The following is a 22,689-nucleotide window of genomic DNA, read 5'->3' as shown; positions in this document are numbered from 1 at the left end:
CTAGGACAAGGCCCTGGGAACAGAGGGAGACAAATTATCCTCAGTCTGCAATGTATGGACACAACTGTCCCTGCTTTCCAAAGAAGTAACTTCAGCCTTAATTTTGATTTCAAGGCATATCCCAGCTTCACAGCCCTTAAACTGCTGGAAGCCAAAGTTTGGGAGTTAGAAGCCAAAATTTGTACACTTTTACTCCAACCCTTCCCATCCCATTCCCATCTCTAAGTCCAGTGCCAAACCTGAGCCCTTCCCTGCAGAGCAGCTGAGGAGATCCCCAAGTCTGCAGTGCCGTGGTGCAGAAACAACAGGGGAAGTGCCAAAGGAGATTTTCCCAACCAATATACACAGATGGAACCAAATTCCGTTTTGCAGCTCAGCCAAACGGCCCAAGAAAACCCTGAAAGTACTGGATGGTCCTGGATTTGTACACTTAGATCCAGTCTCAGAGGGAATAATTATTGCTAGGAATGTGACTTCCCATCAACACTCCGGGGCTGAAAAACCAGTCTGTGAATTTCATGGAAAAGAGCCTCCTCCCCAGGTTTTCTGTCTTAGTCTGGCTAAACCAGAAAGGCTGTGATTGATAACAGCCTCTTAGAAATTCAGCACTTTGAACCTGCAGGCTGCTCCACCTCTGAGAGAAGCCTGAATTTACAGCTTTTCATTAAGAGAGCTATGCATTAAAAACCCCCAGGTTCCTCACAGAGAATTAAAATGTGCTTGTCTCTCATATCAGCTTCCCAAGCACTCAGCATTTATCCCAGCGTTTAAACTGGGCTGCTCAGCCTGCAGTCTTTGTGGCTGCAGTGAAAGTCTGCCCAGGTTGCAGCTAAAGTCAGGTCCTGTTGTGCTGAGTCCTGCTCAGGAGTGAATCCAGAGCCAAGCAGACACTTCCCATCCCCTTCAGACAGAAAGTGCAAGTGAGAGCAGAGGGAAATCCATTCCCAGGAATTCCCACAGAGTGGAAATTGCAGAGTGACCCACTCCAGAAGCGTTCAGCACCTGACCAAGGTCATCCCAGGCATCCATTGGCAGAGCCAAGAACCAAAGCTGGGAATGGCTAAGACTCTGAAGAATTTCCGAGCTAATTTGTCTTCTCCTTACTTAATTCCCTGAACAATAAGGACAGAACCACGACTGACATCCCCCAAGGTGCTGGATGTGTGCTGCAGCCTGTGGGCTTTACTTCCCACAGGCCTGGCTGGAACTGAGCAGCCCCTGAGAGCACCCTCCAGAGCCGGTGGCTGTCACCTGCTGGTGGCACAGAGATGCTGGCAAAAAGCAGATTTCACGGCTCTACTCATGACTGGAGCTCTGCAAGGCCCATCAGTCATCATCATCATCCATGGAACACTCCCCACCCTTCTGAATCCCTTCACTGGGACACTCCCTGGGAGAGCCTGACACCCAAAATGCACCGAGGGCTCAAATAAACTCTTCTCCAACTTTGGCAAAGGTGACAGAGGGAATCTGAGAAAAGTAAAGGCATTTAGACACCTTCCCAATTGCTTTTTGCTGTGTTTTGAAGGTGATTTAAGCATGGCAGCTGCACTGACTTTTGTAAAGGGCCTCAAAATCTTTTGCTCCATACATAGGAAAAGGCAAAGCATTTTCCATGGCAAAGCTGATGGAAAATTCCAGTGTTCTACCACAAAGCCCCATACAAAAAAAAAACCCCAACAAACAAACAAAAACACCAAAAACATTTTGCCATCCAGTGGAAAAACTGGATGTTCCTGGCTCTGCCTTGAGCCCAAACTCTGCCTGCTGAAAGCTACAGGACAGCCCAGAGGCCCTGAGGAGAGGCTACTGCTTGAGCTGGCTTTGAAAAAGCTGCTCTTCACAAGCAATAAAAAAATTGTGTCCACAGGCAGCAGCTTGTACAGATTCTCCACTGTTATAAATCACAAATGCACCTTTCCTCTCCAGATTCAACACGTGCAGATTGCCAGCAAGTAACCAAAACAAACAAACAGTGCCCCCCAAAGAAAAAAAAAGCAAAAAAAAAAAAGGGGAGGGGAAAAAAAAAAAAAGAAAAAAAAAAAGAAAAAGCCAAGAAGGCCATTGTGAAAAGCACAATTTGAATTGCACTTTCCCTTTAAATTAATCAGGAAAATATTTTAAAATCATCAGAAAAGGAGATTTTTAAGACAAATTTTCTTTTTTACAGATGCAGTAGTGGTTAAAAAGACCTGAGTATTCCCAGCTAGAAGACTTTCCACCAGAGCATATTCCTGACATTTATCAAGCTGCAAACAAACACCCACTGAAGAGCAGCACGTTATCCTTAATTAAACAACAACAGTTGGATGGGGGAGGAGAAGGAAATAATAGTCATTTAGTTTAACTGGGAAAACATGAACAGACTTCCAATGCAGCCACAAATCCATCCAGGGACTCAAAACCACAACCTGTGAAATCGATGCCCTGGGCACTAAAGCACAAAGAGCATCAGGATTTTGGCAGGGGCACCTGTTGGATCAGTCCCCTTTGGTTGGTGGCACCACACAGAGTTGTTTTAACAGAAGATAAAATGAATTTATCATCATCCTCATCAGAGACTCGTGGAATGGTTTGGGTTGGAAGGGATCATCCAGTGCCGCCCCTGCCATAGGCAGGTGTAGGTGAATCTGAGGACGGCTGGGACAAGGAATTCTGCTGACCTGTTTATTCTAGAACATGTGGGTTTATTGCAAAAGGGTGGTGGGTAAAAGGGCCCTGCCTTCAGCCACCAGCCTGGGCTGGAGAGGAGTCCCAAAGAGAGAGGGAGAGAGAGCAGCAGGGTGAGAGCTGAGAGAGAAGGGAGAGAGAGAGCAAAGGGCAGGGGGAGAGAGCAGGAGAGAGCAAGAGCAGGGGGAAGAGGAAGGGTAAGGGAGGAGTTCAGAGGAGAGGTAAGAGAGTGAAGAGAAAAGGTAAGAGGTAAGAGTTAAAAGCTAAGAGGTAAGAGGTAAGAGAACGAGGTCCTTCTTACAATACATTATATCTCCTTTTGTGATGAATATTCTAATTTACAGTGACCAACTAACACAAGACACAAAATCCTATAGGATCTACATACGGTCCTATAAGGACTACTATATTACCATACTGTGTTATATTTTAAACTCTAAAAACTACTCTTTAGACTTCTGTTTTGCTACATTGACCTTTGGGTCCCTTAGCCAGCAGAAAGGGTTCTGCTCAATCAGAAGGGATTCCCCTGCAGTTAGCTAGGCCATTGTTTTCAGGTTATATAGTAACTAAGACTCAGTATCCTACAACTCAAAGTAAGCTTTCACTTATATTTCGATTATAGGTTTCATATTTTCAGAATCTTTTGCTAAGCAATCATATTTGTAAGGTTTCCCTGATTCATCTTCTCCAACAGGCAGGGACACTGCTGTCCCAGGCTGCTCCAAGCCCCAGTGTCCAACCTGGCCTTGGGCACATCCAGGGGCAGCCACAGCTGCTCTGGGTAACCAACATATTTTTTCTGTTTTCTTACAAAAAAATAAAATATTCTTCAAGCTTTGCTCCTGCAAGCAAAGCTGGGCCACAGCCTGCCCCAGAAAGAGCAATATTCAACAAGCAGGACTTTAATTCATGCTGGTATTTTTGGTCTCTGGCATGTAATGAACCTGTAAGAGTAAAGCAGAGAGCAAGAGCAGTGCGGTGAGAGCTGTGCTCTGAGTGCAAACATGGGCAGGGCTTTGGGGAAAGGATTTGAGGAAAGGATTTGGGGAAAGGATTAACACCAGACCTGTGGTGCCCAGCAGGACCAAGGGCCCTGCTGCACTGAGGAGAACCAGCTCAGAGCAGCAGCTAGGCTGGAGCTGCTGGGCAGCCATTCCAGCAATTCCAGAGGATGAAAAGCTTCACTCTCATATGGCTTTTAAGAGTAAAAATACACTGGGAATAACTACACTAAGTAACCATTAATAACGACTGCGCTAAATAACTACTGCTAGTAACCACACTAAATAACCACTAACAGCAGCTGCACTTGTAAAGGAGGATAATAAAACTCAATAAAGAACTAAAATTTTCATTTTTCTTAAAAAAAAGGTCCCCATAATTTCACTTATAAATTTGATGTTCTGGATAAGACATTCTGCAAAGGGATGTGGCAAAGTTAAAAAGTGAGTTCAAGAAGTTTGGAATTGTTGTGCTTAACTCTTACAAAAAGTTCTAAGGCTTGAGATGCAAATTTGGAAATGGCTCACTTGGCACAGGGTCTTACAAGGGAGAGTAACTCCAAATTAAAGCTTTAATTAGCAATGTTATTAAGTTATCTTTTGTGGAAAAAGCCCTGGAAAGCACAGTCTTAATGCAGCTGTGACATCCCAATTCCATAAACAAAAAAAAAAATGGGAAGGACATGATTTATTCTCCTGAAAATCAGGGGCACATTTACTTTAATGCATTGTAATGCAAGAGCTTTAAATGACAACTGTGGCAGTGGGTAGGACGTGTTTTCAGAGCAGTTCTTGGCATCAGCAGATCCCTGAACAGAAGCAGACTTCACCCCGGGCTGCCGCTGATTCCAGCTGAAAGGATTCCTGCCTCCAGAAAGGTGTGAACATCAGTAAGGGACTTTTAGGGCTCATTTTCAGGTACCTGGAGGTGAAAGACCACGGTGGCCTCATCCCACTTCGGTGTTTCCCTTTCTCCCGGATCTTTGGGATCAGCCCACCCGGAGGTGGGCAGGGAGTGTATTTATTCCTAGGGATGTATTTACTCCTTGGGATGTATTTATTCCTTTAGCCCATGATGTGGGTGCCCAAGAGCATTTTCTGAGCTCTGATGCAGCCCGTGGTGGTGCAGCACAAACGAGGCTCACCGTGGGCTCCAGGCTAACTGGGGCACGGCTGGAATCCCAGGAAATTCCCCCGGGGGATCCAGGTGGGATGAGCTCTGCACACACAAGACAATAGCTGAGTTTATGCACAGGGCTGCAGCAGGGGAATAAATAACATTGTCGAGGGAAGGACATCAAATCAGGGTAGGGAAAGCTTTGCACTAATCCTGTGTTGTAATGACAGCTTAAAATTTTGGTACTTTGATGAGTTCTGAGATTGACTCAAAGCTCTTTTATTTGGCTTCCTGGTCTTTAATCTCTTAACTTTGCATTCTTAATCAAAACTCCGGGTGGATCTTTAATCTTGTGTGTCCAGCTTGGAAGATTAGAGGCCCTGAGCTGCCTGGGGCAGACAGCTGGAGCCTCCCCTTTGCCTCCTCCTGCCCCCAGAGGCACTCCAGACCTGAGGAAAGAGAATAAGCAAAGTCCAGAAATATCCTTTGGCAGAGGAGCACTTTTTCCTCTTCAGCGAAGAGTTAAAATCCATCAGAGCCTCTGTGTGGGTTTCTTTCGAAACATTCCACAGTTCATTTTAAATTCCCTCCACTTTCCATCACAGTGCTGGAAACACTTTATTTCCCCTCATTGTTACTGATGGTTATCCTGGTTTATCTGTCCCTGAATTATTCAAATTACTTTAATAGAGGCAAAGTCTATGGAAAAGCAATTTCCTCAAGTTCAGTCAGAGTTTTGAACTGTTTTCAACTTAGTTTGATGCCAGTGAGCCAGAATTAAACTTTCTTTAATCTGGATTGTTTCCTTACAGAACACAGAACAGCAAAAGTTATCTGGGAGGTTATTTAGAGGAGCAGGGAAAGGTCAGAAGGAAAAAGACATCTGCTATGGAAAAAATTTGCTCAGTGAATAAAAAGGTTTCCAGTGTGGCTTCTGACACCCTGATTTTTGGGCAGTGTCTTTGCAGCCCAAATTTTATTCACAGAATACAAGGATTAAGATGAGATCTTCCCCCCTCCCTTGAGGAAGATTAGGAAACTTTTAAGAAGCATTCCTGAAATCTGAAATGATAAAGTCATCATTTTAAAACCTGTGTGGAGTCATTTTAAAAACTGTGGGGAGTAATGCCCAATGTTACATCACTTTTCCAAGTTTTTCATGTTTTCTGAGTAGAACAAAATAAATTCTTTAAAGGGATGAAAAGCAGAAGGAGATCAGCAAAAGGGCAAGACTTCTCTTGGCTCTTGCACAACATCCTTCTGATATATATCTATATATTGATATGTAGATATATAGATATACACAAAATGTATCATCACTTGGGCCATGCCACACCTCCTGCGAGGCTCAGGGAGATCACATTTCTCCCCGAGGGTTTTCCCTGGAAGAGTTTGCACATGGGAAAGTTACAACACCCAAATACCTTCAATCGCAGCTCCTCCTTCGGGAGGACGAACCCAAACTGCCACCGACGCTCTGGCCCCTGGCACAAAAGGGTTTTGAGTAAGAGATGCCCTAATTTGTGACCCTGCAAACCAAATCCCAGCTGTCAGATGGAATCCTGGAATCCCAGAATCCGTGAGGCTGGAAAAGAGCCCTGAGGCCAAGCTGTGCCCCATCCTCACCTTGTCCCCTGCCCAGAGCTCTGAACCTCCAGACCTTCCTAAATAAAGATGGGGCAGAAATAACTTTTTGATGGCTTAAATAGAGAGCTTTTCAAAGCTATTTTTGAGATTGGAATTATGCAGAGGTCATTTTCCCTTACTAAGAAAAAGCATGTGAAGTGCTTGGAAATTTCTCGTAACTGTAAAGCAATAATCACCTTTGAGATAATGATTTTCTTTTTATGACACCAGTACCCTCTTGCTTTTAACATTTGCATTTTAATACCTCAAGAACAAAGACTTTCCCACATATCGTTCAAACAAAAAGTTGTTTTCCAGTCTAGCTTGTAATTTTTCAATCAAATTACTAACCCTCAAAGCACTTTTATTACTGAGGGTATTTGAAGAGCTCTGTTACAAGATAATAGTATTTTCTGTAACATTATGGGAAAGAAGAATTGCCACATTGATGTGAACTAACAAGTTCGGGGGTTTTTTTAACTGATGGATAACAGATAAATTCTACGTTCCTGCCAGCCCCTGTGTGTCGCTGGGTTGACAAGTGTTTTATCCACGTAAGCAAATAAATATCAGCTTGGAACTTCTTCGTTCTCTTTAAATACACTCAATTAATCTGGCACAGCATTAGGATGACAGATCCCACTGCAGCTTCTCGGCAGAATAACGGCACAATTCAACATCTATGTTATAATAATTAACATCTATTTTATCTCCACTGGCTCTTTGTAGGCAGCGTTTCACGGCATCAGCTCAGAGCTGGAAGTGCTGCTGTGTAAAATGGGTAACAGCAAACCTTTTCTTCAGAATTTTAGAACTTCTTCTCCTTTAGACATAAGCAACAGAAGCTCCTTGAACTAATAGCACATTTAATATTTAAAAAGTCCTTAAATGCCTTTAGGCACATCTCAATGCAGGACGTAACACTTCGCCTTTTCTTTTGCCCTAATTTTTCTACAAATAATTTAAATTCACTTTCCCGCTGGGTTTCTCCGGGAGGTTTTAAGGCAAGGAGTTTGGACGGATTTGCGCTCCCGTAGGAGCAGCGAGGCAACAATTGCCAGGGTCGTGCTGCCATCTGTGGTTCCCAACTGGAATGGAACGGACAGGGACACCTTCCACTAGACCAGGCTGCTCCAAGCCTCATCCAAGCCGGCCTGGAACAATTCTAGGAATGGGACAGCCACTTTTGCATTAAAAAATTAAATCGTGATAAATTTCCACAAAACAACAACAACAACAAAAACAAAAATCTCCCCCCTCTTTTTTTTTTTTTTTTTTTTTTTTTTCTTGCTTGTTTTTGGTTTTGTTTTTGTTTTTCTTGTTAAGAAAATAATGGAAAATCTTTTCTTGATGTGGAAATCTGTGGAAATCCTGTGATTTCCCAGTTACTGCTTCGCAGAATCTGACACATCCTGGTTGCATCTCCTTCGGTGGTAGTTTGGGATTTTTCATTAAGCAGAGAGGACAAATTATTCCCTTTGATTCTGACTGAAGTCCCCAAAGCAGACGACCCTTTCCTGTTGTCCTCCACAGGCATTACGAATACAGACATTAAAAGGCAGGATCCAAGCAAGGATTCAGAAGGCAACCCCAAAATACATAGAGGTAGGGCAGCTGATTCCCACCAGCCGCCCCGTTTAAACCCCAGCTCTGCAAACAATCTCTGCAGAATTCCAAACATTTACATCCCAACTTTCAGCTGAGACATCAGCAGAGCTCAGATGTGAAATCCCAGCCCTAATCCAGCTGATTTTTTCCTGGAAAGGATCAGCCCCAGCCCCACAAATGGCCACACATCCCATTTCCCGTGCAGGACACTGACCTGCTCCTTCCCAACCCCAGTCTTAAGCCAAGAGCAGAGCTGGAATGAGTAGCAAAACCTGGGCTATTAGGGGATTCCTAATGTGGCCTTTTCCAGGCTGGAAGCCTTGGTTTCTCCATCTGTGCACATCTCTAATCTCAGGCACATGAGGTTTTACAACCTCTCAGCACAGGTGAATGCTGCTCTTGTTTCCTGCACACTGCTCCCGAGTGTTCCAAGGCATTCTCCTTCCTGCACATCCTGCAGGGCTTTCAGCCCCCTCACCTGACCGAGCACGACAGGCTTCAGTGCTTGCTTTTATCAGGAGTTCTCCTTTTGGGGAGGCACTAGGAGCCTGCACATCCCAGTATTTGGAGGCCAAAGCCCCCGTGACCTAAAAGCTGAAGGAGCAGAAATCGGCGGCAGCAGCAGGCAGGACACAGCTCTGGAGGCACCGGGACAAACGCTGTCCAGCTCCGGACACTCCGCGGGCTTTTGAGGATCCCAGATGGGCCGGGCTGAAGGGGTTCCACCTCCCTGTGATGGGCAGGGACACTTCGACCACCCCAGGCGGCTCCGAGCCCTGTGCAGCCTGGCCTTGGATGGACGAGCATCCTTTGGGGGTGTCCCGGAGCTGGGACAGTCCGGCCAGCGGGACAAGGGAGCTGTGGCCAGCCCCGGCCGTGGGGCGGAGGAGCAGCCGGAGGAGCTGCGGAACTCGTGCGGGCTCAAAGCAGCGAGGAGCGAGGGAGAGTCAATAGATGGTGCTCTTCTTTCGTGGAATATCGCAGCGTGAGGTCCGGTTTCTCCATTCCTGGATATCCCTTTCCCTGGCGCTCTGCAGGCGTGAGGGTCCCGTGTGTTCGAGGTGTCTGTCTCACGTTCCGCTGCAGTCTCCTCTCCCCTGGGTTATTGCCCGTCCCAAGCAGCTCTGCCCTCCCAGCCCCAAAACAAGCCCAGCCTGGGGGTCCTGGGGCGCGGTCTGTGCACAGCCCCCCGGGAAGGAAGGAGCTGTGCACTCACAAAATAATAATAATCATCATATTTGTTTCCGTCTAATAATGCCACACTGCAGAGCCGGTGGAGCTGATAAACTTTCTTTTTCTCTGCAGTGGCAGCGCTGCTCGGGGTCACTTGGGGTGCAAAGTGCTTTGGGACACGTTAGTGTGGCTGTCCCCTGCTCAGCCAAATACTTGTGTGCTGCCAGAGCTAGTAAAGGGGTTGTTTAATTATTATGTAATGAGCTGGCGCAGAGGAAGCAGATGATCTTCCCTTTGGAACATCAAGTCCCTCTGCCCAGCGTGTCCTGTGGATTGTCCCATCGGCCAAAGCCCAACAAGAAAAGGTCTTGTTGCAGGAGGAAAAGGTCGCTGAGCATTTCTCTGCCTCTGCTGCACCACGACCTGGAGAGGGGAGATATCCCAGCCAGAGCTGGGATACCCAGCAGCTGATGTGGCTTCTGGGATGAAAAGAGAACAGAGAGTGCTCTCCCTCTCCCTTTCCCTCTCCCTCCATCCCTTATATTCCTTGGGCAGGACTCTGCAGCCGTCCTGCTCTCCAAGCTGCAGCTTTATGAAATCCAAGTGTGAATTTGCCCTGGCAAAGCTTGCCTGTGTTTGTACAGCTGTCTGCTGGCAGAGTTGGGGGCGCTCACCTGGAGAGGAGAAGGCTCCAGGGAGAGCTCAGAGCCCCTGCCAGGGCCTAAAGGGGCTCCAGGAGAGCTGGAGAGGGACTGGGGACAAGGGATGGAGGGACAGGACACAGGGAATGGCTTCTCACTGCCAGAGGGCAGCGTTGGCTGGAGCTGCCTGTTTGTTAACTCCTGCAGTTCTCGTCTGGAAAAGCCTCAGTGCTCAGAGCAAGAGAGTTCTGGGGAGACTGAAAAGAAATAGTGCAGGGTTATATAAACAAAGTTTCCCTTTCTTAAATCCCAGTCTTATACCACAGCTTCAAAATTTACAGAAAAAAAAACTGCAGATAAAGCAAATTGAAGAAGAAATGAATGCAAGGAAGCTGCCCTGGAGGAATGGGACCCTTGCAGGGAGGGGAGAGGGGACTGGAGCCGGGGCACGGAGGCAAAGCCAAGGCCGGTTTGGACTTGGATTGGGCAGGGAGTTCGCAAAGCCCTGGCTCAGCAAACCGCACGGCTCTGTCATTTCGGGATTGCAGCTTCAGGGAAAAAAAAAAAAAGAAAACACAAAAATTTAAAAAATCCTATTGAAAGCGGTTGCAAAAGTTGACTGTGCTCTGGATTTTAGTTGAGGCGAAGCCCCACCTCCTCAGTCCACACACCCCGCGCCCATCCCCACCTCCAGCCCGGACAGGAAAAGCAGCGAATGGCCCCAGCGCTCCTGGCGGAGGGAAACTTTGGCTGCCGGAGCCAGCGGGGTGAGCGCCGGGAGAGCCCCGCAATGGTGAGTCTGGCAGCGCCCGCCCGCCGCCGGGGTACGCTGAGGATGGCTCCGGGGCCGGGCTCGGGCTGTGGGGAAGGAGAAATTTCTCACGCTGCTGATTCCCGGCTGCTTTTGCAAGAGTCCTGCATCCTCTGGGGCTCAGAAGCAGCTGCCTGGGGGAAAAGCGAGGAGTGACTCCACACCTGTTCTGTGGCAGCCTTCTGTACCTGTGTTCTGGCCCTTCCTCTCTGCTTGTGCTTATTTATTTGAGGGTCTTTTTTTTCCCGGTGAGGCAGCCTCACTGATTTCTCCCGTCGCAGGGAATTTTCCCAGTTTTCCCAATGCCTGAAGCTGCCCCGGTGTGTTTCTGTTACGGTTTCACTTCTATAACAGCCATGGCTCTTTCCAGCCCAGACCTTGGAAAAGATGCGAGGCCGATGCCGTGGTCTGACCTGCCACAGGGCGAGCCAGACCTCTCCAGGAGGGCTCTGCTTGGGGGGAGAACTGATCCACACAGCCCTAGAGCCATGGAAAACTCTGTGCTCAGGGCTGAGCTGCTGACTGTGCCTGCCCCCGCTGAGCTTTTCCTCGGCTGCAGGGGTCTGGGAGCAGCATGCTGCTTGGTTTCTGCTGGGTGCTGCAAGTGGAGGAGATGCTGTGTCCCTTGGAGCCTTTGGGCTGGGCTTATCCCTCGGGAGTCAGCCGTGGGAACAGCCTGTGCTCCCTGGAACACGGGCTTGAAGTTTGGGGTGGGATTGGCCACCCTTGGGTGCTTGTGTCAGGTGCAGCTGTGGTGTCCCTGCTGGGCATGGGGACAATGGGACAGGTCTGCTGGGCACATGTCCCATCCTGGGGGGCGGCTGCTGCAGCCCTGTGATTCCACCCCTCTGGAGATGGGTACCAAGGGCAGGGATAATCCTGGATGGGCAGCTCCTGTGTCAGGAGGGAATGGCACTGCAGGTGCCAAAAATGGTGGCTGCCCCTGGAGCCCTGGCAGTGTCCAAGGCCAGGCTGGACAGGGCTTGGAGCAGCCTGGGACAGCAGAAGGTGTCCCTGCCCATGGCACTAGATGGGCTTTAAGGTCCCTGCAACCCAAAACTTTCAGTAAGTGCTGAGCTGTGCAGCCTGAGCAACGTTCTCCCCTCACCTTGGAAGCCCATCCAGAGCTCCCCCCTGCTTTGGCCAGTTCCCTCAAAGCTTCTGAGGGGCTCCTGAGGAGCCCAAGGAGGGTGTGAGAGCCCTGGTGCCTTGCCAGCCTCCTGCTTGTTACTGTTTTACAACACACTCTCCTCTCTCTTGGTGTCTCCTTCTGCTTTTCCAGTGGCCCTGTGTTGTTCCAGCCGTCCTGCTGGGCACAGGTGGCATTTCCAGGCTCCGCAATGCCTCGTCCTGGCTCACCCAAACCCCTGAACCCTGCAGGACTGCTTGGCCTCCTGCCTCCCCTACACCAGTCCAGCGCTCTCTGGGGCCCTTGTCTGTCACAGTTAGATCCCAGCCCCCTTCCTCTGCGGTTCCTGGCTCCCAGTCTGCTCCCAGTGCTTCACTGGGGTGCTGCTCTGCACTGTGCTCTGTCCTGGACCTGCCACATCTCATCTGCCTGCCTGGAGGGAGATCAGATATTGAGGATCTTCAGCCACAACGTGGCTGCATGTGGATTTGAGGGATGGCTTGGGAGCTTCATTTCCCACCTCAGCACCTGTCATTGACCCCCCAGGCTTTGGAAAAAAAAAGTGATTTTCTAAGGAAATGGAGGCAGTGTGGGAGACACAGAGGTGGGGAGGGGAATTCCTGGCTTGAGACATGATTGAAACACCGCACGGCTCTGAGATGTTATCCAGGGAAATTTGATAGTGAGTGCATGGCTGAAGAAACCGCCGGCCAAGATCATGCCCAGGGATGCAGGAAAGGGCTTGTTGCTGTCAGCAGCTTGGCTGCGGATAGCTGTGGCTCCGGCTGCAGGTCAGGGCACTTCCAGAAGATAATCTCCATTTTCACTGGGCTTTCTTGGTCCCTCCCAGTGTACAGATGACAGTGCAGTCCACTAATGTTAAATAATGGAAGGAGGACATTGAGCAGTTCCCCTTGCTGCCTAAAATACCAGCATTTCCTCCTTTTCCTCTGCCATCTCCAGCCCTCACCAGCTGCCCTGGACTGGGGCTTCACTCCAGCACTTGCTCCTTGTCCGTCACCCAGAGATGTCACCAGTTCTCTCCCACTCACAGCGTTTCCTCTGCTGTTCACAACACCTCCTCCCGTGCTGGCTAAGGAATTTTCTCACTTCTCCTAAGCTCTACTCAGTTCCTTTTCCTGGCAGCAGCTCCTGCTCCTGCTCCTCCATCCATCCCTTTTGCTTGCAGGTGGCCAGCGTCATTCCCAGCTCCTGGTGAAGCAAATTTTACTGGCCACCTCCAAAATTTGGGGGTATTCTAGTTGCTCATCCCTGGGTTAGTGTGGAGGCAGTAAAGAGCTGCCCTTGGAAATAAATGTTCAGGGTTGGTGTTTAGCTGCTCCTCATGGAATACTCAGCATGAGGAGCAGGTCTGTGGTCCTGGGCAGACCATGAGTACAGATGGACAATCTGGGTTTTTTGGGACTTCTTCTTCAGAAGTTATAGATAATACATAGCAAACAAGCTCTGGTTTGCTGCAGAAGGGCTCAGCTCCAGGGAACTGCTGGGGTTTCCACTCAGGATGTGTGTTCAAGGCACAGGGCTGTTGCAGTGGCTCCTGCTCCTTGTTTTGCAACAGCTTCCCCTTCAAAATTCTGTTTTTCTCACCGGAGGTGTCTGTGTCTCTGGAGCCACTCTGGCTCTGCCCGTTTCCTCCAGCTGCTCCTTGCACTGCAAGCCCTCACAGCTTTCAGTAGGACTCAGCAAAAAAAAAATCTGTTTTTCTCAGTCTTCATGCCTGTCCAAGCAGCAGTGAAGTACAGAGGGGGAGAAAACATCAGGAAGGTATTTATGGTATCTGAAACCCCAAATCGGGGAAACTGTGGTTTGGGATCATTTCCCCTCAGGCTTCTCTTGGCAGGTGTTTGTCCATAGAGCCAAGCACAGCCTGCAGCCTGTGGAAAGGCAGATTCCTGCTGGAATCAGGCTCTTCATCCTTCATTCAGCACTTTTAACTCCTATCCAGGTGTTGGAGCTGATGAAGCAGGAAGAGTTTCCCTGCCAAACACAGAGGAGGTGGTGCTAGAATAGAAAATCCCCTCTGAGGACACAAGACAAGGCTCTTCTGCAGCACAGCCACATCTGTCCATCGCAGGGCAGGGGGTGGATGTTCAGCACCTGGCTCCATCCAGAACACAGGGGTGACTTTTGTACTCAAAATACTGCGTCAAACCTCGCAGGGGAGGAGTAAAACTGGCAGAGCCGGGAGATCTCAGTTGGGTAAACGTTACAAACCCTTGGGCCACAGCACAAAGCCACAGGTGACGGGGGAGGAAGGAGGGCAGGAGCAGTTTAATGGGTGCACAGAGAGGGATGCAGCCCACAGCCTGGGGAGCAGCAGGGCAGAGGCTGAGGAGGGGGTCTCAGAGGGGTGGCAGCAGACCCCGACAGCTCCACTGCCCTGAGCAGCCTTGGAAAGCAAAGCCAAGTGAGTGATTCATGGAATTATGCAATCCCAGCTTGGCTGCTTATGTAACTGCAGAGCCATCTCCCTCAGCCAGAGGCTCTTGGATTCTTCCCTCCTCACTCATGGCCACGGCTGCTCCAGGGCACTTCCCGCTCTGAAGGAAAAGTCACACCAGGTGTGATGGGCTCTGCCTCCCTGCAGGGAGAGAGGGATGGAAGGATGGTGGTGGATGGAGAGCAGCCCTGGGAGGAGGATGTGGGTCTGCAGGTGTCTGAGAGGCTGGACATGCTCCAGCCCAGAAATCCCCAACCCTGGGCTGATCCCCCAGCGTGGGCAGCAGGGCAGGGGGATTCTGCCCCTGTGCTCAGGTGAGACCCCACCTGCAGAGCTGCCCCAGCCCTGGGCCAGCAGCACAAGGACCTGGAGCTGCTGGAGAGAATCCAGAGGAGACCCCGGAGCTGCTGCAGGGCTGGAGCCCCTCTGCTCTGGGGACAGGCTGGGAGAGCTGGGGGTGCTCACCTGGAGAGGAGAAGGCTCCAGGGAGAGCTCAGAGCCCCTGCCAGGGCCTAAAGGGGCTCCAGGAGTGCTGGAGAGGGACTGGGGACAAGGGCTGGAGGGACAGGACACAGGGAATGGCTTCCCACTGCCAGAGGGCAGGGTTAGATGGGATCTAGGGAAGGAATTCCTGCCTGTGAGGGTGGGCAGGCCCTGGCACAGGATGCCCAGGGAGGCTGTGGCTGCCCCATCCCTGGGAGTGATAGGAGAGTTCCCATCTCTGCTTTGGTACTGCCAGGTGAGCTCCAAGTTCTTCACCACATCCTGCAGTGCTGGAGCAGCTGAGGATCCTTCCAGGGAGGGTTCCAGCCCTGGGAGGGGCTGCCAGGGAGAGGCAGGGAGCTTTGGGAGACCTCAGCACACATACGGGGAGCAAGGTTTCATTCTTCCCAAAGCAGAGGGGCACCAGGGCAGGTCTGGAGCCTCTCCCTCATTGCCCGTGCTTGCATGTCATGTGTTTCAACACAAGTTTTCCTTTTTCCTTTTAATTTTTAACTTCCAATAACATTTTCCTATTCTAACTTCTTGTAAGATTTCTGGGACTTGCCATCTGCAGCCCATTTCTCATTACACAGTCACTGAACTGGGCCGATCTCATTTTTGCTTTCTTTTTGCCACTTGGTGCAAGATAGCAACAGCTCTTGGGCACATCTCTTTTCATTCCCTCTGTCCTTTTCCAGGGAGGGCATGATGTGCATCCACTGCCTTTTCCTTCTGCTGTATCATAAAATATCTGCACCCACATTTTCTGAGCCAGCTTTCCCTTCACCCCAGGCACACTTATAAATACACACCCTAACACCATTCCAGCCTTGCTGCCAGCGAGGGAAAATTATTCAGCAGAAGGAAGACAGATTAGAGAATATCTGCTGGCATTTGGAGTCCCCTGCTGGGGTTTAATTTGCTGTGTTACATTGGCTGTTATTTACTCATGCTCTGCTGAGCCCAGCCTGTGCCTCTCCATGCTCAGCTATTGATGAAGGCGTTGGATGGAGTCACAGCCTGGGGAATGGGACAGGGTGAGTGGCACCCAGCCCAGACCACTGCTGTAACAGCCAGGACGGTGCTGCAGGTCCCACACAGGGTTTGGGGCATTTCTGCTGCTCTGCTGACAGAAAAGGCAGCCTTGGGACAAGTGGAGCACATTAATCAGTGCTCCAAATGGTTTGAGAGATTATCTCAGATACAGGCAGTGACACAAGGAAAGGATTCCCACTGCCAGGGGCCAGGGTCAGGTGGGATCTTGGGAAGGAATTCCTGGCTGGGAGGGTGCTGAGGCCCTGGCACAGGGTGCCCAGAGAAGCTGTGGCTGCCCCTGGATCCCTGGAAGTGCCCAAGGCCAGGCTGGACACTGGGGCTTGGAGCACCCTGGGACAGTGGAAGGTGTCCCTGCCCATGGCAGGGGTGGCACTGGTTGAGTTTTAAGGTCCCTCCCAATCCAAAGCAGTCTGGGATTCTCTGCACAAGATGGAGTTATTCCCCAGCCTGCAGCTCCCTGCAGCCCCTGGGAGCAGGAGGAGGTGTCAAGCAGGCCAGACTGGGATCACTGGCATAATTTTAGTGGCATCATTTGGTGTGAGACAGAGCTGAGCTCCCCGTGCCCACTGCACCCAGGGTTTGCCATGCCAGGCCTTTCCAAGGGATGCAGTGACCCAGGACAGAAGTGAGGAGAAAACTGGCCTTTGAGGACAAATCTGCACCTGTAGCTGGAGGAAAAACAGCAGCTGATGGATCTGCAGCACACCGAGCAGCCATCCATCCCTCCATCCCCTTCACTGGAGTGAAACCGCGGCTGTGAGGTGGCTGCAGCTCGGGGTCCCCTGCTTTGCCCACATCAGAAGTGACCCTAAGGGGAAGCCTGGTCACCTCCCTGGCTCCCAAATGCACCTGCTGAGTAGGGAAAGCCTCTCCTGGGTCTTTGGGAGCAGCTTCCTTGGAGGGTTCACTTGCAGGCACACAAACACACCATGCTCTGCTTTCTGAGGGCACAGGGCTGGTTTCCACGGGCTGTGTCAGGGACAGTGACAGTGCTCCCTGCCACCCCGGTGCCACCCCAAGTGCCACCAACCCCACACCAGCCTGCCAGCTCCAGTGTGTCAATAACAAAGGCATTTCACACCCCTGGGAGCCCCAAGAGAGCAGTGTTTGGCACCAAGAATTTCTCCTTTCCACGCGGAGCTGTCCAGGATGGAAAAGCTGGCTTGGCTCGTGCCCAGGCAATGCCACTCCCAGAGGATGCTGCCACGGCTGGGCTCCATCCAGCAAAGCCAACAGGAATCATATTGATCTTAACCTGCTGCTGTCGTCATGCCTTTTTTTTTAATCAATTAAGTCTTACCTGGATTTTTATCTGATGTGCACTTTGTCCTTTCTACTGGATCAAAACACTTTTCTGCTGTGGATGAGTGGGATCTGAGGGTGCAGGGTATGGGTGGGATGGGATCTGAGGGCACTGGGTTTGGGTGGGATCTGAGGGCACTGGATTTATCCTCAGCTGGATCTGCTGGCAAACTCTGTGGTGTTTCAGATCTCTGCTGAGAATTGCACCGAGGGTTCAGCCACTCTCCCTCTTCCACCCATGAAAAGGAGAGAGTGGAAAGGATGGGCAGGGAGACCAGAGTCCTGCTGCACACCCATGGATTTGTGCTTTGCAGGTGTAACAAGGGACAAAGACATTAGCACAGTTAACCAGGACATGGAGCCTGCAGCCTCATGAGCATTCCCATCCCTGCAAATCCAGGCTCGGGTTCCTTTGGATTTCCTGTCTTTGGTTTTCCAGCCTTTTTCTCCGCCCTGTGGCCCCCCTGAGCTTCCTTGGGACTGCACAGCAAAGGCAGGGACTGTCACTAATAATCATTAATAATCAATAATAATCAATAATAATTGATCAGGATGCCATGGGCTGCAGCTAGGCAGGTGCCCAGGGCCAGAGGATCCTACCTGCTTTCATTTATGATCACATTCACTTTATTGATCCCATCCTGGGCTTGTAGCAATATCTCCTGGAGCGGGGCTGAGGGCAGCAATTGCTGTTTGCAGAGGCTGCTGTGGCGCTCGGAACTCGTGCAGGTCCCCTCTGGAATTCACCTCGCCCGTGCACTGTGCCGAGGGTTTATAAACACCACGGTTTGGGCAGTCCCCTCCTGCTAGAAGTTACATCAGCCCCCGCGTTTGTTAATTTGTTTGAGGCTGCGGGTCCTCGCTCCTTTGCTTCTCATCATGGGGGAAATAGAATTACACAAAGTAATAATGGGAAGCCTTTCACCCCATTTGCCGCGGAGATGAAAACATCTATTAGAGTGCGCTGAACAACAAGTTAAAGCCTAATGGGTTTAACGTGCCTCCGAACAATGCAGCTTCCTGAGCAGGAAGCCTGGTACTGAAACCCAACAAAGACATCACCGGTCCCTGGGGAGGAGGGACCGAGCGGCCAAAGAGAGGGGAAGGAGCCCTGCGGGCAGGGAAGGAGGTCTTGGCTTCCCACCATTGAAATTGCTTTGCAGGGTTGCATTTTAGTGGTGGCTGCGAGTCCCAAAGCGAGAGAGGATGGGGCTCTTCCAGGGGAGAGGCAGCAACAGCGCCGGTGAAGATGGGATGCGCAGGAAAGCAGCGCCTGAACCCAGCAGAGCCCAGCCCGGCAGGGATGGGGAAGGGTTTGCTGAGCTCCCCTTGTGCAGCAGGAGCTGCTGCCCCTGGAGGGAATCCTTCCATCCAAAGGGGTGCAGAGGCTGGGCTCTGGTCAGGGGACAGGACTTTGCATCCACTTGAGCTTCATGTGGTCCTGCAGCCCGCTGAGATCCCCCTGGAAAGCCACTTCTGAGCCCACTGAGGTCCCTCTGAAGCCCACTTCTGCAGCCCACTGATAGCCTCCAATTCCCCTTTCTCCAGGCAGCCGAGGTACCTCTGGATGGCAGCACAGCCATCAGCTTTGTAGCTGCTCTCCCCGTCCTGTGTCTGCTGCCAGCTGAGGGTGCCCTGTGCCCCATCACAACAGAGGCCATTGATAAGGACGTCACGCCGACCCCAGTAATGTTTAACAATGTTGTCCTTGGCTCTGTTGAGCCGCGTTTCACCACCCAGGCGTCTGGGGTTTAACATTTTGCAGGCTGCTTTGTCGCTTTGCAGAACTGAAGCCAAGGAAACCTGGGAGGAATTAGCAATTCCTTGGGACACCGTGTGCCTGCTGTGGGGGTGTTTGCAGAGCAGGACAGGATTTTGCCAGCTGAGCACGGGGGAATTCAGGCACAGGCACTGAGCATTGTGCTGAATGATTTATCTTTGACAGGCTGACAGAATGACAAGCAGGGCTCCAAGGAGCAGCCACCCGGATGCAGCCCAGAAAACGCTCTGCAGGAGCCCCTTTCTCAGCATCAAGGTAAATGCCTCCCGCTTTCCCCAACACCCCCTGGGACTGCTGGCCTGGGAAGGAGCAGTTCAGCCTCCTGCAGAGGGCATGGAGAGGATCTCTGGGTACCAAGAGTATTTGGAAAATGCTCCCTGTGTTTCCCATGGCAAAGGTGCCTTTGGTGTGGAGTTGTCTCCATTCCAAAGCCAGTGGCGGGGCAGCAACGTTTCAATGCAAGCTCAAGTCCCAGCTCCTGCAGGATTTAACTCCAGAGAATCAGAGGAGGGGTTGGAGGGACCCAAAAGCCCATCCACCCCACCTCTGCCCTGGGCAGGGACACCTTGCACTATCCCAGGGTGCTCCAAGCCCTGTCCAGCCTGGCTTTGGACACTTCCAGGGATCCAAGGGCAGCCACAGCTTCTCTGGTCACCCTGTGCCAGGGCCCCACCACCCTCCCAGCCAGGAATTCCTTCCCAAGATCCCATCTAGTCCTGGCTTTGTCAGTGTGAAGCCTTTCTTAGAAGTCTTGTGTCCTCCTGGATTTGGTGCACCCCCTCCAGGGGAGTGTTTTTGAAGCTCTGCAGAACCACAGGCTGTACCTGAAACGGCTCTCTCTGTCTTGCAACATCTGCTTTGTTCCCTTCTGCCTCAATAATTCCTTTTTATCAGTAGTGGCAGCCTTAACATCAGTTTATTACTACATTCAGTGTAGTTGGAAGCCAATTACCTCGCTCATTAGAGAATCTCACCAGGCGAGAGAGCAAAAGATGACAGTCGGTCCTAAAGGCTTGAGATTTCTCTGACACTTTTGTGGGGAGGATTTGGTGGTTTGAGGGTTTTTCTACAAATGCTGGTGCATTTAATCATCCCGTGTGGCAGAAGGAGAGTCACTGAGGCAGAGGCTACCAGAGCTGGAGACACAGAACGATGTGCTGAGCTTTCTTCCCCAGTCTAGTCTTCAGCCCATTCAGGTGGTTTTTATCTGCTGGGGTTTGGTTGGTTTTTCTTTACTTGCCAGCAAGGTTATCTTTGCAAACACAGCCCCGCTGATCTTTCCTTGAGGAGATAATCGGGGGGAGCTTAAAGACCCTCTTGTTGCAACCTCTGCCATGAGCAGATGTGGAGGAAGCTCTTGTCACCAAAGTCACAATTATCCTCAGTACAGGCTGTTTTCCCCTCATCTCTTGGGGTTTTTTTTTTTCAAGAAGTTAGGCCACCCTGTCCGGTTTCTAAATGACTTCCTCAGAAAACAAAACTTCCAGCCCAGGGTTCAAATGGTTCTTGCAGAGGCACAAAACCATTGCACAATATGGTTGGATGTGTTTGAAGTGGCTGAAGCACCAAAAATCACAACACTGCAGTTTTTTTGTGTATTTATATCTCCAGAGAACGTGTCAGAAAAACCACTTACCACATGTTAAAATGTAACTAAGGGACATGACTATAAACTGCCCTGTTTGGTTCCAAGGAGCATTATGGTTTAGATGGGATATTGGGAAGGAATTCCTGGCTATGAGGGTGGGCAGGCCCTGGCGCAGGATGCCCAGAGAAGCTGTGGCTGCCCCTGGATCCCTGGCAGTGTCCAAGGCCAGGTTGGATGGGACTTGGGGCCACCTGGGACAGTGGAAGGTGTCCCTGCCCATGGCAGGAGTGGCACTGGATGGGCTTTGAGCTCCCTTCCAACTACAGGCCCAGCCAAATTGGTTCCAGCTGTTTCCTCCCAGCCCCATTTGTCATTAACACAGCCCAGTGTGCCTTTGTCACGTGCTAAGGCGCAAAACCATCTCTTAAAATAGCATCCAGAATGTCCCAAACACATGGAAAGAGAGTGGTGGAGACATCCTGGTGTGTCAGCTGGGCAGGTCAGTGTGTGAGGCTCCCAGAGCCCTCACGAGGATGGTTTGCTGCCAAGCTGCACCATCAACACTGCAAACACCTTTGTGAGGGTTTTTTTCCCAGACCACCAGGAGAGGAAATGCTAGTGTTTAATTCCCAGGTCTGTGATTTCCTGGCTGCACAGGATGGAGGTTGTTTCTCTATTCTCTTGCACCTGTAGGGTGGGAGCAGCGGTACCTCGCCAATGTTTGGATTCTCTGAGTTTAGTTCCATGGATGTAGAGGGACGACTTCCCAAGCCCAGCTCAGCCCTTCAAGAGAAAGGTGCTGGACTGCTGAGCCTGGGCTCCCATCCAGTAGCACCCACCCTGGGGCTGCTCCTGGTGCCCATGCTCTGTCCTGCTCTCAGGGAAAAGCTCTTGGGAAAAGCCTGGTGTCTGCCAATCCAGGTCACCTGCTGGGGCAGCACACCCGTCCCATCAGTCCAAAGGGCAGGAAAAGTCTGCTCTTTCTTTTCCTGACAAAAATTGATGGCTGAGAGCAAAGAGCCCCTGGAAGCAGAGCTGGGATCCTTGCTCAAGCCACTGCAGGTCCTCTGCAGGGCCATGTCTCCTTCCTGTGCTTCACTCTGCCCAGAATAAAATACCAGATTCCCATTTTGAGCTGAAGAGGGTGTAGGGCAGTGCTGGGCAGCTGCTGAGCTGCTGTAAACCCATGAAAGTCCTGGGTTTGGATCCTCAGGGGGCTGTGTGCCGTGGATGCCTGGAATGAACAGATCTGGTTTCAGCCTTTCCACGTGAGCTGATGTGTTCAGGAGGCAGAGCCTGCACAGAGCCAGCCACTTGTAGGAATGTGTGAGTTTCGGCAGAGCTGACTCTGGGGACATTTTCCTTTGGCTGAGTGACATTTTCCCAGTCCAGACACATGTCACCCACCAGTAGTGCCATGAGGCTGGAAGGGGGGACAGCCCTGGAGGATGTCCTGGTGTGCATCCTGCCAGCCCATCCCTTTGGGAGGAGTGACCACATCCCAGCCCCACAGGACCTTCCCCCTTGTCCCTGTTTGTGCTGGGGATGTTGCCTTGGCTTGCAGAGCAGAGCAGTTTGGCCATGACCTCACTCCAGGCCTGGATCAGAAGGAGACGGAGCAGAAATCCAGACCAGGCTGAGCAGCCTCTCCCTGGTGGGAGCTGCTTTAAAACACAGGGAGCAGGAGCAGTGCCCCGGGGGTTTGGGCATCCTCCAAGGCTGAGGGCAGCAGGAGGGAGCCAGGGGCATCCAGCCTGTGCTGCAGGGAGATGAGTGGGCCATGTCCTGAGGGTGTGTGACTGCTTGGGCTGGTTATTTGAACTCATTTGGGGCTGCAGGGATGCCTGGGAAAGGCATGAGGCAGCAGGGAAGGAGATGACTCAGATGGAGGAGGGAGGATGGAGATGAGGGCAGATGATGGACTTTGAGAAGGTTTTTCTTCCGGAAGTGGAAGAGAACCGTCATACTTTCCAGAGGAGATGTGTTTTACATCCAGGGCTTTGTGAGAAGGAAAGCAGTCTGAATTCTCCTTCCTGACCTTCTGCTGACTTTCTTTAAAGGAGTTGTTTGTTGCTGTGTTTGGAACGGGCTCACTCCTGCCCCAGAAGAGCTCCCAGCACGGGGGATGGCTGCTTGCCTCTGGCTAATGGGAACAGGAATGTTGTGCAACCTCCCCTCTGCTGCGCATCCTAGGGACAAGGCCAACACAAACAGGCACCATCCCAGCTGGAGACGTGTAT

General features: G+C 51.0%; 1 protein-coding gene across 1 annotated transcript in view; it reads left to right on the top strand.

Annotated features, from left to right (window-relative positions):
* Positions 1–10,554: 10,554 nt before the first annotated feature.
* The window catches only part of SLCO2B1 (solute carrier organic anion transporter family member 2B1), a 31,645-nt gene continuing 19,510 nt past the window's right edge, over positions 10,555–22,689 (top strand). The window contains exons 1-2 of the mRNA XM_066340755.1: positions 10,555–10,632; positions 19,027–19,116. Coding sequence (XP_066196852.1) covers positions 10,555–10,632; positions 19,027–19,116 — 168 coding nt within the window. The remainder of the gene's footprint in view (positions 10,633–19,026; positions 19,117–22,689) is intronic.

This window comes from Sylvia atricapilla, chromosome 2 (genome assembly GCF_009819655.1).
Source record: "Sylvia atricapilla isolate bSylAtr1 chromosome 2, bSylAtr1.pri, whole genome shotgun sequence".
NCBI classification, from domain to species: Eukaryota; Metazoa; Chordata; class Aves; order Passeriformes; family Sylviidae; genus Sylvia; species Sylvia atricapilla.
The sequence above is the reverse complement of the archived record's forward strand: the minus strand, read 5'-3'. Positions and strand labels throughout refer to the sequence as shown.